Genomic DNA, 16,935 nt, shown 5'->3' with positions numbered 1-16,935 from the left:
GTTCCTTTTGGTGTGACATCTACTCTGCAGAAGGAGGACAGACAGTGGGAGCATTTCTTGGCCTTTGCGTGCCTTCGTGAGCGAACACCTCCTTTCAATCATACGGAGCCGGCGCCGTGGCTCAATAGGCTAATCCTCCACCTTGCGGCGCCGGCACACCGGGTTCTAGTCCCGGTCGGGGCGCCGGATTCTGTCCCGGTTGCCCCTCTTCCAGGCCAGCTCTCTGCTATGGCCAGGGAGTGCAGTGGAGGATGGCCCAGGTGCTTGGGCCCTGCACCCCATGGGAGACCAGGAAAAGCACCTGGATCCTGGCTCCTGCCATCGGATCAGCGCGGTGCGCCGGCTGCAGCGGCGGCCATTGGAGGGTGAACCAACGGCAAAGGAAGACCTTTCTCTCTGTCTCTCTCTCACTGTCCACTCTGCCTGTCAAAAAAAAAAAAAAAAAATCATACATGCAAGTTTCTCTCAGCATCTGTCTCTGTCTCCCTTATGGTTGTTTGTGTATAACAGGCTTCTCAGAAAGAAAACTGGGTGGTGCAGTCATCAGTCATATAGCTCATAATGACTCAGATAGATTCAAAGAAATGGTTGATAGATGAGGTCACAATAGTGTGAACATCATAGAATATATGCACTACACTAAGATGGTTATGATGCTACCAGGTGGTGGAATCTTACAGAATCACCCATGGTATATGGGGTTTGTTGTTGGCCAAAATATCATTATGAAATATATGACTCTGTACACACACACACAACAACAACACACACACACACACACTCACAGAGCTGACTGGCATAATAACAGTCTGGTTGGAAAACCAAAGTGAAGATTATTTACCTAACCAGACTGAACACTTAAACCTGGAAACAACCATTCATTTAACCAAGTTGGCTATTGTATAAGGCTGTTTTGTTACAGGTTCCTTACAGGGTGAGTACAATACAGCATTGAAAATTGCAGAAGACTCATTGAAAATCAGAAAGTGCATGGTAAAAGCTAACAGACTTGATTATTGTTTGAGTAAGTACATCACATCCCATACTCATTCCTACTCCGAATGTGATCTATCCTGCAGGCAGAGGCAAGAGGCTACCATTTATCATCCTTTCTATGATGTCCCTAGGAGATAAAGCTCACTCCTTCTCAAGACAAAGTAGAGGTCTCCTGGGTCTTGTTCAGAGTTTGCTGAAAGGTCCTGCTACCTGGGAACCAGCTCAGCTGACTTAGATCTGTGCAATCCCCAGTCTACTCTTAGTCCACATACCTATAGCTATCTGTGAAAGAAAGCGATTGAGGATTGAGATTTATTAGGACGAACTGGCTCACTGGATATGGGTTCTGGGAAATGTCACAGTTTGGGGAACAGGGCAAGTCCCTGGTGTAATTCACTGAGTCTAAAGGCCTGAGAACCAGGGGAACTCATGGTGGGAGTGCCAGCCTGATGGTAGAAGGAAGATGAGATGTCACAGAACAAGCAGGCAGGCAGCAAACCAAAGTTGTGGACTCCTCCTTCATCTGTCTTTTGCTCTGTTCAAACCCAACCAGGTTGTATGCTATCCACTCGTATTAAGAAGGACCATCTGCTTTACTGAAGTCTACCCATTAAAGGCTAACCCTCACAGATAGACCCAGAAACAATGGTTAATCTGGCGCCTTGTGGCTAGTCCAGCTGAAACACACAACTAAGCCTGTGGGACTTTTAGACTAAGCTGTCTAAAGCCCTCCCCTGGGGTGGGCATCATGGCCCAGGTTAAGCTGCAAACTTCAATGCCAGCATCCCATATTGAGCGCTGGTTCCAGTTCTGGATGTTTTGCTTCCAAATCAGGTCCCTGCTACTGAGCCTGGAAGGGAAGCAGAGGATAGCCCAAGTGCTTGGACTCCTGCTACCCATGTGGGGGATCCACCATCCTGGCTCCTGATCCAGGCTTGGCTATTGTGGCCATTTGAGGACTGAACTAACAAACGGAAGATCATTCTCTCTCTCTCTCTTTCCCTCTCTCTCTTTCTCTCTCTCCCTCTGTCACTCTGACTTTCAAATAAACAAAATAATTTTTTACAAAAAACCCTCAACTCCACTTGCCTCCACTGGTATAATAGCTGCCTAAAAGGTTTTCCAAGGCCATCTTTATATCCAACACACTCCCTGCCTCTGACTACAATTCTCAGAGGGATGTTCTAAAGGGAAATTGTGAATGCACACCCCAGTCAATACAACAGTTCCCTCTTCACACTTACCATTTGCAAGTTTCCGTAGGATAGAGTTCTGGTACTTCAACATGGTCAAAGGCTTAAAATATCAAGTCCATGCCTACCAATTCCACTTCATCTTGTCTTCTGATATGCTAGCTTTGGAACTGTAGACACCTGTTCAGGACCATGAATATGCCACATACCTTCCTGACTTATGCCTTTGCTAAGGCTGCCTTTCTCTGCTCAGAAAATGCAGATCCAGACTTTCCAAATAGTTACTCTCTTGTAAAAATCTCAATTTCCTTGTCACCTCCCTAAAGAAGCCTTTTGTAATCCCTTCATTTGGGACAGGTTTCCTTTGTGTATGAACTCAGGTACTGCACCTGCATAGCAGTTATTGAACTTGAGGTTATCACTGCCCACCTGGGGGAGATGAGTCAAGGAAAAGCATTTGCTTCCTTTTCTGACACAAACTTGGTCATTGGAGTTCAAGGTCCTGGGAGGGTCTTAAAATGCCATCAAGGTTCCTGTGTCAAGTAGGGACAGAATCCCAGCCTTCATTATTCATGGTACTAACTCATATGTATTTTTAGAGAGATGTAGGCATTCTTTAAGACAGACTGCAAGCTTGTCTTGTGATTCCAAGTTCTGTGCTCCATTAGAAGAAGTGTCTCTCCCTCTCACTCTTTCTCTTCCCTCCCCTTCTCCTTCTTCTTCCCCTCTCCCTCCTCTTTTTCTCTCCCTTTCTTCTGTCCTCTCCCTCTCCTTTTTTCTTTTTCTCCCAGAAACAAAATGGAGTGAGAAATTCTGTATTTTGAAGACTTAAAAGAAAAGGCCATGGTGGTTTCCCTAATGAATTGTTAAAGTAAAAATTATTCTTGATAATTTTTAATGATAGAAATGGGATTGTTACAATGAGGTTAATAGTAATGGAGACAGGTTGTGTTCAGCTCCGGATACAACAATGAAAAGTGTGTTTTAAAGCTGAGGGACAGAGTGGGGGATCAATGGATGGAAAACTACTTAAAAGTAGGGTAATTCTTTGCTGAATTAGCCTAGCAGGTGTTTTGCCGAGAGCAGACCCAGGGGATAAGAGACAGAAGGTGATCAGTCCAATGGTGACCAATTTTTTTTCCTATATTGCCTCAGCAGAAATTTTGCTAAAACTGGAAAGTGGGTCAACATCAGACATAATCAGGAGAGAGGATTCAGAGATGCCTGACAGTAGACATTGTCTGGGAGTCCCCAAGGGACAAATGGCTTCTCCATTTTTGTCCCAGCACTGCCAATCATCATGTCTCTTAGAGAAGGATGGACACATTCAAGAAAGAAATAACAGGGTACAAAAAAAAAAAAAAACTGCTATCATGGAAACAAGTAGAGGCCCTCATTATAGGAAGACCAGAGACTTGTGCCAGTTGCTGCCTCAGGAAAGTCTCACCATCTTCTTCAACATTAGCCTCAGTTACATGCTGAAGGGCACCTTTAACCAGAAAGCAGAGGGTCATATGCTTGCTGTACAAAAAAGCTGTAACTGGAGGGCAACACATTGGAGCAAAGGAAATGAGTTTATTCAGAAAGCTGGAAGACTAGTATCCTAAAGACACCATGCCTTGGAACTGCTTTTAAATAAAGTGGCAAGGCACTTGCAGACACCTGGGCACCAGAAAAGGACCAACAAGGGTTGTGAAACCCTTAGTCCTTGATTAGCTGACTTTAGAGATGGGATCTAGTCAAGCTACTTCTATGAATCCTTATTGAAAGAAACACCATCTCTGTGCCTACCCACTTAGAGGCAAGCTCTGGATAAGGTCTTATTTGCAGAAACCTCAACAGCAGGCAGAATCCTCTCTTAGCTACCATATATGCATGCAGAGCTGAGCAGAAACTATTTGCCCTAGAGGTTAAAGGTAACAGAAATTGTATGAAGACAGAGATGCTAAGGTGTCTTAGAATGTTTCTCCCCAAAAGTAGAGTGTCTTCCTTTCTCTCTTTTATAAAGGTTATTTATTTGAAGTGCAGAGCTACAAAGAGAAAGAAATATTTCAACTACTGGTTCACTTCCCAAATAGTCTGTCAATGGCTGGGGCTGGGCAAGGCAGAAGTCAGTAATAAGAAACTCCACTCAGATCTCCCACAAGGGTAACATGACCCAAGCACTTGAGCCATCTTCTTCCCTTCCAGGTCCATTAGCAAGGAGCTGAATTGAAAGTGGAGCAGCAGGGATGATACTGGCATCATGGGGTTGGCTTAACCCACTATGCCACAGCACTGGTCTTAAGTGTCTTCCTTTTTGAATAGGGAAAGACCCATGGGTCTTCTAAGATATGAAGGGGGGAAAAGGAACCATGGAAATTACTGGCTTTCTTTCCATCTTCCATTCAATCTAATCTATGAGACAGCACCAATCACTCTACATTTGTATTTTGACTACAGAAAATCCTCCCTTGCCATTGAACGAATGCTTTGCACTATTTATAATCATAACATACAAGTAACTACTACAGAAGGCAAAGAATTACAGTCACATTTGTGCAGCTGACTTATAGACTCTTCTGCTTAGGACATTGTTGTCCAATGTTTGGGAAATCTTGAAGGACTGTGAAACCTAGAATGAATTAAACTTAGAGTAGAATGGAAGGGCTCTGAGAAATGCGACTCTTTCTTGTGGTACAAGGGATGAAAACTGTAGAAACAGAGAAAATAAGAACATGAAGATAAATCCATGGACCACGGGCCAAGTCTGTTTTGACATTATTCTGAAGTATATTATCTCTTGTGCACCTTTTTAAATGACTGGTGGACACTCCATAAAATGCCAATTGAGAGGGATTCAGAAGCCACAAATGGCATAGTTGGAAATAGCCCATGTTGAATTCAAAAGTAGCATTTTTACACATAGTTAGTGTTTTCTTCTTCCTTCCCACCTTACTGGATGGGGTGGGTGGTCATTCTGCTCAACACTGTGCAGCTCCTTTGCTGGCAAGGAGGACAGCTGAGATGGGAATGTCAGCTGAAGCAGCACATACCAGCTATGGCATGAGAGATGAGCGATGAACACACATTCTCCTGGAAAACTGGGGCATATTTGACATAGAAGGGATTTCTTTTTTTTTTTTTGCCATTTCAAAAATTAATAAAAAGAGGACAGCTTTCATACATTCCATTAGTACAATTCCAGGCAGACAACCACACTTCTCTCCCTCCTCCCAATCCTCCTTCTTCCCTCCCCTCCCTTCCTTTCATCAGTTTTTGCAAAAACATAATTGCAATATACCCTATATCCACAGGTTTAATTCACCACTGAGCATATATTCAACAAGTAAGAAGTAAGAAGACCACAATTTCAGAGGAGTATAAGCAATGCTAAAGACAACAATCATATCACAATATATCCATTTCATTCCAATGTGTTTTTGGCATTCTATGTTAATTGCCAAATGTCAGAGAAAACATGTATTTGTCTTTTTGAGACTGGCTTATTTCATTGAGCATAATGGCTTCCAGTGCATTCATTTTGTTGAAAAAGATAGGATTTCATTCTCATAAGATAGATTTCATTCTGAGTAGTATTGCACAGTGTGTATGTGTGTGTGTATCACATTTTCTGTTTTTTTAAAATGATTTATTTATTTATTTGAAAGTCAGAGTTACACAGGGAGAGAAGAAGAGACACACACACACACAGAGAGAGAGAGGGAGAGAGAGAGAGAGAGGGAGAGAGAGAGAGAGAGAGGTGTTCCATCTGCCTATTCACTCCCCAATTGGCCACAATGGCCAGAGTTGTGGCCATTCCGAAACCAGGAGCCAGGAGCTTCTTCCAAGTCTCCCATGCGGGTGCAAGGGCCCAAGCACTTGGGCCATCTTCTACTGCTTTCCCAGGCCATAGAAGAGAGCTGGATCGGAAGTGGTGCAGCCAGGACTCGAAGCTGTGCCCATATGGGATGCTGGCACTGCAGGTGGTGGTTTTACTCTGTAAGCCACAGTGCTGGCCTTGGGCGCCTTAACTTCTGAGCTCCTCTGCAAAGTTGGGCCCTTTAAACAATGCAAGAAAGGGAAGCTGAGAAAAGGGTGTGAGTGAACTGACTGAGTAGGACAGCACCTCAGTGCCTGGAGTCCTCCACTGATCTGAGGCCAACCTTCCATGGTTCTAAAGCAGGAGAACTGAGAAGAGGGCTCAGGTGAGCTGAACTTGAGTTTTGAAGTAAGAAGGGAAAGAGGAATTTTCATGATCACCTACAGTTTTTTTTTAAGATTTATTTATTTATTTGAGAGTCAGAGTTACACAGAGAGAGAAAGAGAGACGGGGGTGGGGGGGTGTCTTCCATTCACTGGTTCACTCCCCAATTGGCTACAATAGTCAGAGCTGTACTGATCTGAAACCAGGAGCCCGTAGCTTTTTCCAGGTCTTCTATGCAGGTGCAGGGGCCCAAGGACTTGGGCCATATTCTACTGCTTTCCCAGGCCACAGCAGAGAGCTGGATCAGAAGTGGAACAGCCAGGACTTGAACTGGTGCCCATATGGGATGCCAGCACTTCAGGCGATGGCTTTACCGGCTATGCCACAGTGCAGCCCTGATCACCTACAGTTTTCAAAGCCTTCATCATCCTTACCACTTCAAACTATTCCCCCTGAAACTTTGAATACAGCTGCACTCGTGTCATCACAAGAGGTGATAATGACCTCAGAAAGTAAAAAGAAAAATAGTTATTACTATCTCTTAACCTTTCTCCTCTGGAGAGCATCCGTCATTTTACTTCGTCCACATAACAGCCCTACCACAGTTAGTTGGCCATCAGTGGGTATGTTTTTGTCATCCAAAGAGTCTCAGATGATCTGTTAAGCAAATAGCCATTTATTTGGGGTCTTAGAATTGCAATTCAGGGAGCACAGATTCCACTGGGAGCTAAGATAAGTGTCATTAGGAAGAAATTTAAAATATCCATGCAAAAGTAAAAATAAGATGTGTAAGTAGGTTACATAGGTTGCTCATAAAGAATTTTGGGGGGCCAGTGCCATGGCTCACTTGGTTTATCTTCTGCCTGCAGTGCCGGCATCCCATATGGGCACTGGTTCAAGTACCAGTCGCTCCTCTTCCAGTCCAGCACTCTGCTGTGGCCCAGGAAGGCAGTGGAGGATGGCCCAAGTGCTTGGGCCCTGCACCTGCATGGGAGACCAGGAGGAAGCACCTGGCTCCTGGCTTCGGATCAGCACAGCACTGGCCGTAGTGGCCATTTGGGGAGTGAACCAACAGAAGGAAGACCTCTCTCTCTCTCTCTCTCTCTCTCTTTCTCTCTCACTGTCTCTAACTCTACCTTTAAAATTAAAAAAGAGAATATTATTGGAGGATAAATTTACATCTATGTCTCAGACCATGTCATTGTTTCAGGAAAGAAGAGTTTGATTTATACAATCTTCTGGAAGCCCTTTCAGCAAATGACTTTCTTGTGGCACACCATCAAGTGCAAAGACTGGTCACACCAGCCCATGATAGAGCTGGGTTGCAACTGTAGTTAACAGCTGCCAGGTTTATCCTGTTTTTATTGTTGAAAAGAAACTCAGTACAAATGCACACATGCAAATTGAAACATCTATAATGTATCATAAACAGGTTGGTGGACCTTTAAACATGGTGGCACCCAGGGTAGAGGAGGGAGGTATCAGAGATGGTGGCCAAACATAAAAGTGCTCTGCATCAGACAAGTATGGGTTTGTCTTCCACCATTGTCCCTGTGAGGAAGGTCTATGGCTGTCATTAAGTCACATGCTTTCTCTACAGCCAGCTGTGCATTCTTGAAACAGAGAGAATAACACATTCTGCACATGTTGTGCACAATTCACAAGATGTATATGTAAATGCTAAGCCTACTGCCTGTCATGGTGGGCAGTATTAACTGCAAGCAATTTCTTGATGAATTAGCAGTGCTTTTCCCTTTGACTCATTAACGAGCTTCTGGAGCTGTATCCTAAAGAGAAGAAAATACCTGAATCACTGCAACCAAGAATTCATGTGAGAATATGCTCGTGGTAGCACAATTGAAGAGTTAATCATTAGAATTGTACTATTGGTAAAAATTGTTTTCAGCCATAAAAGACTCATAAATGCATATAATGCTGACCTAGGAATGTTTTTCTGGGAAAGGGGTTTTTATAGTTGAATTTAAGGGTGAGAAATACTAGGACTGAGAGTCATATAGTTATCTTACACTGCATCTTGCCACTTCAGTGGAAAACTGAATTCAGGTAGACATTCCTTTGATTACTCTTTTATAGTTTTTATTTTTTGAAAGAGACAGAGAAACAGAAAGAGGAAGAGAGCTCCCATCAGATAACTCATCTCCGCATATGACTGCAACATCCGGGGCTGGGCCAAGACCAAAGCCAGGGGCCAGGAACTCTATCCTGCTCTCTCTCATGAGTGTACAATAGCAGGACATTGGAATCAGGAGTACAGATGGAACTTGATTCCAGGCACTGGGATATAGGATGTAGGAATCCCAATTGGGATGGGAAACAATCAGTTGTCATCTCCATGAGCTCCTAGAATCTGCATTGGCAGGAAGCTAGATTTGAGAGATGGAACTGGTTATCAAATCTAAATAATCTGATGTGGGAGTAGGCATTTGAACCACTGGGACAAACTCCCACTCCTCAGGCAGCCACTCAAGGTAGTGTAGAAGCCCTAACTTTTTTGCATAGCGATGCTGGCTATGGGAGAAGCTGAAAAAGGCTGAGCCAGGGTGTTGTGCAAAAGCTGGTGTTCAGTGGCCTTGAAACAAAATATCCGTGGCTATTTGGATGTGCTTACCCAAACCAACTCACTGCATGGCTGTGAACATGAATGCCCAGAACATAAAAGAGACAAATGATAGGAATGGGAAATAGGATGTGGCTGGCTATGGAGTTTGCAATATGAATTCCAAATGGTTTTCATGATAGAATACATATTCACAATTTTAAAGATTTTCTCCTGACTTATCTATTGGAAGTGACCCAAGCACATGGCCCAGGTGGGCACATGTGTTCATTCCTTAATTTCCCATAACTTCCTGATGTAGAAATTAACCCTAGTTATTCTCAGATCAACGTGGACTCATTTCCACCCTTGCTTATACAAAGAATAATTTTCTTCTTCGTTGTGCTTCTATTGTGTACACACCTTGTATTCCCAAGTCCAGGATTTCCCAATCTGCACCACCTGTTACTGAAAATACTCTCAGCAAATTGAAACTGTGGCCCATGTACTCGACTGTTTCTAAACTTTGAAAGGAAGCTATTTTGCAAGCATCAGAGTGCTTCCACATCCAGTTTGTAATCACCTTCCTAACCTTTCCTCCTTCATATTCCCTGGACCTTCCTACCCTACTTATTACTTGCAAATGAAACGGTGTCTTCAGTTTTCCAGGAATGTCATTGTGCTAATTTCTCCAAGTCTTTGCTCACAGACTCATCCTGGCTAGGGCTCAATCACCCCCTCGGCTCCCCCGATCTCGTTCCATATAAACCTCACCTCCTCGCTAAACCTTTGCTTATCTCGTTATTGCTTCTGCCAGGCTCCCATGAGAGCTGGGCTCTGTCTCTCTTTTAGCACATTTCACTGTGTAACAAAGTTTTTCCACGTGCATCTTTTTAAAAACCGTCCCAAACGCTTGGCACATGGTTGGCATGCCATACGGATTTATGTGATGAGCGAGTGTAATTATTTTTACATCTTAAATTCCCTAGAAAATGTTCATGTCCCACCATCCTCCCTTCCTGGAGTCTCATATGGCCCTCTTCACAGATAGCACTGTGATCCTTCACACAGGAAGAAAAAACAACTGTGGATGTCTCTGAGCAAAGCTGACTTTTTTCCCCCCTTTAAGATCTCGCAGCTGAATGTGGAATGATCCTGAAATTAAGGTCAGCTCCAAGTGGTTGTTTATATCAGCTGTCAGAATGCAGAATAAAAAATGGCTTATATATGTTTGATTTTTTATTGTTTTCCAGGGCAATGTCACTTTTTCCTGCTCCGAACCACAAATTGTTCCCATCACATTTGTCAACTCCAGCAGCAGTTATTTGTTGCTGCCTGGCACCCCCCAAATTGATGGGCTCTCAGTGAGTTTCCAGTTTCGAACGTGGAACGAGGATGGTGTGCTTCTGTCCACAGAGCTGTCTGAGGGCTCAGGGACCCTGCTGCTGAGCCTGGAGGGCGGGATCCTGAGACTCCTGATCCAGAAAATGACTGAGCGCGTCACCGAAATCCTCACAGGTACTGTGTGCTGATGTCTGCTAAGCTGGTTTCTTCAACCAAGTTGAGAAGGGAGGTTCTGACCCATACAGTGTCCAACTCAAGGCATGCAGGAAGACCCAGTGTCCAAGTCTGTAGAAGCAGCATGTTATTTTCTTATTAGGGTTAAAAAAATAGGAAATTTCAAATTAGGTAAATTTTAGCAAATGCCTAAATTTCCTTATCTATCAGCATCCTCACCAGACATGTGGGATTAAGAATTCCTACCCAGGAATATCTAGTGTACGGCAGGTCATTGACAGAGCATCCTGCTACAGCTTCCTCAGACTGGACCTGTGCTGTATGGACTCCTCAACATGCTGGCTCAGGGAAGGGAATATTTGCTACTTTGTAGATGAGGACATGTAGCCATGGAAGACTTCCACACTTACAAGTTCCTGAGTGATGGAGCTGAGCTTTCAACACGCATGTGTCTGGCTGACAAGTCTGTGTTTTCCTCTCGAGTCACATCACCTTGGAAATTCATACAGCCCTCTCTTCTGTCTCAAGGAAACATTAACGAGCTTAAAAAAACATATTTTAGGGATCAACATGGTGGCACAGAGGGTTACGCTTCCTCCTATGATAGCAGCATCCCCTGTGAGATTCTGCTCAGATCCCAGAAGTTCCACTTCCAATCTAGCTCTCTGGTCGTGAGCCTGTAAAACAGCAGAAGATGGCTCAGAGGTTTTGGCTCCTGCCACTCGCAGAGGAGATCCAAATCGAATCCCTGGTTTCAGCGTGGCCCAGCCCTGTTCAGTGTGGCCATTTGAAGAGTGAACCAGGAGACAGAAGGTTGAAGGTTGATCCCCACCCACCCCCTTTCTGTAACTCTACGTTTCAAATAAGTAAATAAATCTTTTAAAAACATATTATAAAATTATATATATATTAAATATACATAGTTAAATATATGTGTGTGTTTTGAAAGAATTAAATAAGTAATGCATATGACATCTGGGTATAGCAAACACTTTTTTAAAAAGATGTATTTATTTATTTATTTAAATGACAGCGTGACACAGAGAGAGAAATACATCTTCCATCCACTGGCTCACTCCCCAAATGACCACAACAGCTGGGGCTGGGCCAGTCTGACGCCAGGAACTCCATCCAGGTCTCCTGCATGGGTGACAGGGGCCCAAGCACTTGGGTCATCTTCTGCTGCCTTCCCAAGCACATTAGCAGGGAGCTGGATTAAAAGTGGAGCAGCTGAGACTCAAACTGGCACTCTGATATGGGACACCAGTGTTCACAAGAGGCGGTTTAACTTGCTTTAACAGTAGGAGCCCCAAAACTTGTTTGGGAGGCACTGACTTTTATTGCAATGTACGATAGACCTTAACATACACCAACATGGAACATATCTTAGAATAAGTCATGGTTTTCAAGACTCTGACTCTTCCAGCTGCTGTTAGATCAACATAGAGCATTGAAGTGACTTTTTCTGCCTCCACTTGTCATCTCACTGTCTTCTGTCCTCCAAATTGCAGTACTTTCTAGGTCGACAAACGTTAGTGGAGGTCAAACCACATGCCAAGGGCTGTGCTAGGGACTGACACCTGATGATAGGTCAACAGGTCCTTTGAGAGCTTTCCCTGAGTCATGAGTCTACCTCAGATCCCCTGCTGTGCACCCTGGAACATCATCTATCATGGATGACATGACAGTGTTTTTTTCCCTTTTGATTTAAATACTTGTCTTCTACTACTGGACTTTGAGTTTTATTATCCAAGTAGATTAATGGAAATTGTCTTAAATACTAAAAATAAAAAGCGGCTTAATAGTAAAGGTCTGATCAGACCATGGAGAGCCTCAAATGCCAATAAGGGAATAACAACAACAAAAAAGGGCAAATTAAATCCCTGGCAAAGCAGGAGATCCTGGATTTGGGAGTCAGATAGATACATTTGAAGTCTCTTTTTCTGTTGTCCTGGAGAAACTTCTCAGTTCTCTTTCATATGCAAAGAGGAGTTGATTCATTATCTATAGCTGCATAATAGATAACACCTAAATCTGTGATCAAAGGCAATATTTCCTTTGTCTCAGTTTCTATGGGTAAGACATGCATAGGCCACTTGGCTGTGTGATCTTGGCTCAGGGCCTCTTTTGAGATTGCAGTGGAGTTGTTGATGGGGCTTAATGGGGCGAACATTTTCTCCTGGGCTAACTCACATGACTGTTGGTAACCTCAGGAGGTTCATTGCCTAGTTCACTCTCATGGACCTCTCCAGAAGGCAGCCTGGAGAAGGTGAGAAAGATCACCTGACTGAGAGCACCCAGTACTGGAGGTAGTGTCCTATCACTCTTCTGTCATAGTACACTCATTCTAAGTGGATAATGAAGTCCAGCCTATGTTCAGGTGGAAGTGCCTTTGTACAGTCATGAATGTTATCAAATGTGAATTGTTTGATCATCTTAGAGACTGCCTGTCACATGAGATTTAAAAAATGTTGGGGATAGATGTTTGCCATCATGGTTAAGACATCACCTATGATGCCCACATCCCATATTAGTATGCCTGGGTTCGAGACTGGCTTTGCTACTGAGTACAGCTTCCTACTACTACACATCCTGAGAGGTGGCAGGTGATGGCTCAAGTATTTGGGTCTGTGCCACCTGCTTGGAAGACCTGGGTTGAGTTCCCAACACCCAGCTTCATTCTGGCCCAAACCCAGCAGTTGTGATTATTTGGAGAGTTAAACAGTAGGTGGGAGCATTCTTTCTGTCTCTGTCGCTCACTTTCTATCTGTCTCTGCCTTTCAAATAAAATAAATAAGCAGGACTATGATGTCCATTAAATGACATTAGCATGTCTCCAGTACTCAGCAATGTTGAAAAGCTATTTAACAAATTCCCTATCCTTCCATTCTCACTTAAGACCTAGAGGTAGAAGGTGCCTCATTCTATGAAGTCGTAAAAGCCATGAGCAAATTTGTGCAGTCAGAGGAGTTGTGCAAAATTTATTAGATTTCCAGTAAAGGAGGTGAGTTAATCACTTAGAATTATAATATTTTTCATGTTCAGAGTTATAAAAGTTAAACCTCAATACTCCTTATTTAAAGAAGAAAAATGTGAGCTGGCACTGGGCTGTTTCTCTCTAATCAGCGTGATGTTTGAGTACAGAGACTTGTAGGCCCCAGGTCAAAAATGCAGTTTTAATATAGTACAGGCCCTGGCGGCTCTTTGCTGTAAAGACTCCAGGTGCGGCCTGTATTATTAAGCACATGTCAGTCCATTAAAATGCGTTTATGACTGAGAGAGAGAAGGTGGTAAATGCTGCCACACTTCTCAGCTACAGAAAGAGAAAGAAATTATCAGTTATTACAGACCTGTCTCTCAAAAATTGAAACAAGTAAAGGGAAGTGTTAAAAATGTGCAGCCTGAATTCCTGAAATCTGTCTCAGAAAACTCTTGCATAATTCTCTCCTCAGGGGGAATTTCCTGCATTTTGGGAAATTTGAAATTTTTTTATACAAATGAAACAGGACTTTACTTACTTGGGAGAATGGAGGCAAACAAAAAAAATATTCAAACAAAACATGTTTCTTTTTTATCTGACAGAGTAATAGAGAGAGAGAGAGAGAGAGACAGAGACAGAGACAGAGAGACAGAGAGAAATCTTCCATCCACTGGTTAATTCCCCAAGTGACTACAATAGCCAGGTTAGATCCATGGTGAACCCAGGAACCAGAAACTCCATCCAAGTCTCCTACAAGGGTAGCAGGGGCCCTACTACTTGGAGCATCTTCTGCTGTCTTCCCAGGTACATTGGTAGGGAGCTGGACCTGGAAGTGGTGCTCCAATATGGGATGCCAGTATTTGCATCAGACACAAGCCCTGAAACAAAAACATCTCTTTCTTCCCTTACATTTCTGAGTAAACTTATTTTTTAGAGTACTTGAGATCATAGTGACTTCATTAGAGATGGAAACCTCACATGAACATTGAATAAACACTGACAATTGTCTTAATAATTTTGAGGGTCAGTGGGGTTATCCTTGACACTTGGAACATCACATAAAACAGAAGTTGGCATCGCATTTTATTAATGGATTAGTGAATCCACACATTCAAAAATACATGTAAGTAGACTAGTTCAGGTGTTTCTAACACCTCAGATCCAAAAGAGAAGTCAATTCCCATGGAAAAGGCAGCACCGAGGTGCCTGGCACCTACCTCCTTATATCCAGAGCTTCATACTGTGTGCATGGCTTTTTAGGGAGAAGGAATATTTAGGGCTTTTTGAATTGGAGATCTGGGAGAGACATGCAAACTAAATGCAGCCTTAAAATAGAAGGTATCTGGATTTAGTTGTTCTCTGGGATAAAGTTGCAGTAAAATACAGGACGACAATGTATTTTTGAACCAGAAGGCATTCAACTCGGGCTTCTTTTTTGAATTCTCAAGTTCGTGGCCTTTACATTATGTCCCGCTGCTACTCATATTCATTATGTATACTGTCAGTTGTTTAAATAACTCAGATGTAAGGAAATGGTGCTTGTCAAATGTACAATAGGTTATTAAGGGAAGTAGGCTATTTGGAATCTAAAGTTGTGTTTTTCCAAAATATTTCAGTTGGTAACCTTATTCTCAGGTGTGAGATTTTCATCACTGTAACTAAACACGAGACAGGGCTACTTATGAAAGAGGTTATTTTGGTTCATGGATTTAGGGAGTCACAGTCCAAGACAGGACAGCCCCATTGCTCTGGCAACTGATAAGGGAAGTGGCTGGTCCAGTGCATACAGAAGAATCACCTGAAAATCCAGGAAACAGCTGTTGGGAGCAATTTCATCATCTACGTCGCATGATCTCTTATAAAACTCCTAGAATTCACACGGGGGCTTCACCCTTTCTGCCTCATCAATCTAGTTCCCAAAGCCCTCACTTCTGCACACCATGATTGGATTGAGTTTCCACCATCCTAGCACCATTAATTTATGATTTTCAGAACTAAATGTCTGCATGAGCTGGGGAGTCAAATCACATGTAAACAACAGCATTGAGTTTGATGGGATTCACACAGGAGGAGGAGTCCATTGACTTTGTAGACTTCTAGTCCACTTCAGCAAATGCTGTCTGTATAGAACAGGTTATAGCAAATAATGTGCATCAACATACAACCCTCACAAAAATACTTTCTGAGTGTGTATCACATTTTTGTGGATATTTTTAAAGTTCAGTGCAGATTCCTTAGTGAGATTATTATCTAGGGAGTAAGACCACTAAGTTACAAGAGCTCTGACTCAGTAGTGGTCTATCTGTTTCCAAAGACTTTACCCTACTTTTCATGGCCATTTACATTCTAGTCACCCCTATGTTTGTCATCACATGTGGAAATCAAGACACTGCGCTGGAACAGAGAATACCTTCAAGGAGTCTTTTTTTTTTAAACTTTTTCTCTTTTTTATTTTTTATTTTTGACAGGCAGAGTGGACAGTGAGAGAGAGAGAGAGACAGAGAGAAAGGTCTTCCTTTGCCGCTGGTTCACCCTCCTATGGCTGCCACGGCCAGCGTGCTGTGGCCGGCGCACCACGCTGATCTGATGGCAGGAGCCAGGTACTTATCCTGGCCTCCCATGGGGTGCAGGGCCCGAGCACTTGGGCCATCCTCCACTGCACTCCCTGGACACAGCAGAGAGCTGGCCTGGAAGAGGGGCAACCGGGACAGAATCCGGCGGCCCCACCGGGACTAGAACCCGGTGTGCCGGCGCTGCAAGGTGGAGGATTAGCCTAGTGAGCTGTGGCGCCGGCCCCTTCAAGGAGTCTTGCTGCAGAGGAAGCTTTGCCATTGCCCTTTCAGCAATCAGAATATCTGCTTAGGTAAATTACAAATGAAGGGGGAAACATCTGGAGATTCCACTTCATGTATGTCAAACTCTCAGCCTTTTATTGTTGCTCGTGAAGGACCATGTTCCATGGGAACCACTCTCACAATAGCCATATGTTCACAAGGATCACTCAAAACCCATACCTGCCTGGTGATCAACAGACACCATATTCAGTTTTTAATGAGAGCACTGTCTCCACTTTAATGAATCTTTGAGATATGCTTAGAATGCTGATGGACATTGTCTAAACCGATCTGAACTACCAAAAAGAAATACTACAGAACATTTCATAAATATGCATTTTCTTAGAAGCATTGGGTCATAATGGTGTCAATGTCATATGAAACATTAAGTACCCTTAAGAGAAAAGCGTCACCATTTTAATTGTTTTGAAATTGATCTGACATTTCAATGCTGTTTTTATTTTTCTGATCGAAAATGCATAGTAGTAAGAATAGGAATAAATAAATAGAGGTCTTCAGTCTTTAAAACTTATTTTTCTATTGTAATGCTTCTGAAAATGTCAGCTCCCCACTAAAGAGAGAATGTGGGCAAGGGAGCTAGAACTTAGGCTGAACAGCCTGGGTGTGTTATACTGAGGTAAAGAACGCTAATAGTCTTGCTCTGTCCTCTT

The 16,935-nt window shown here is 43.2% G+C and overlaps 1 protein-coding gene across 1 annotated transcript in view; it reads left to right on the top strand.

Moving 5' to 3' along the window:
• CNTNAP5 (contactin associated protein family member 5) overlaps positions 1-16,935 on the top strand; it is a 985,000-nt gene that overhangs the window by 503,710 nt on the left and 464,355 nt on the right. Inside the window, exon 8 of the mRNA XM_051848810.2 lies at positions 10,186-10,450. Coding sequence (XP_051704770.2) covers positions 10,186-10,450 — 265 coding nt within the window. The remainder of the gene's footprint in view (positions 1-10,185; positions 10,451-16,935) is intronic.

This window comes from Oryctolagus cuniculus, chromosome 3, assembly GCF_964237555.1.
Source record: "Oryctolagus cuniculus chromosome 3, mOryCun1.1, whole genome shotgun sequence".
NCBI lineage: Eukaryota > Metazoa > Chordata > Mammalia > Lagomorpha > Leporidae > Oryctolagus > Oryctolagus cuniculus.
The sequence above is the reverse complement of the archived record's forward strand: the minus strand, read 5'-3'. Positions and strand labels throughout refer to the sequence as shown.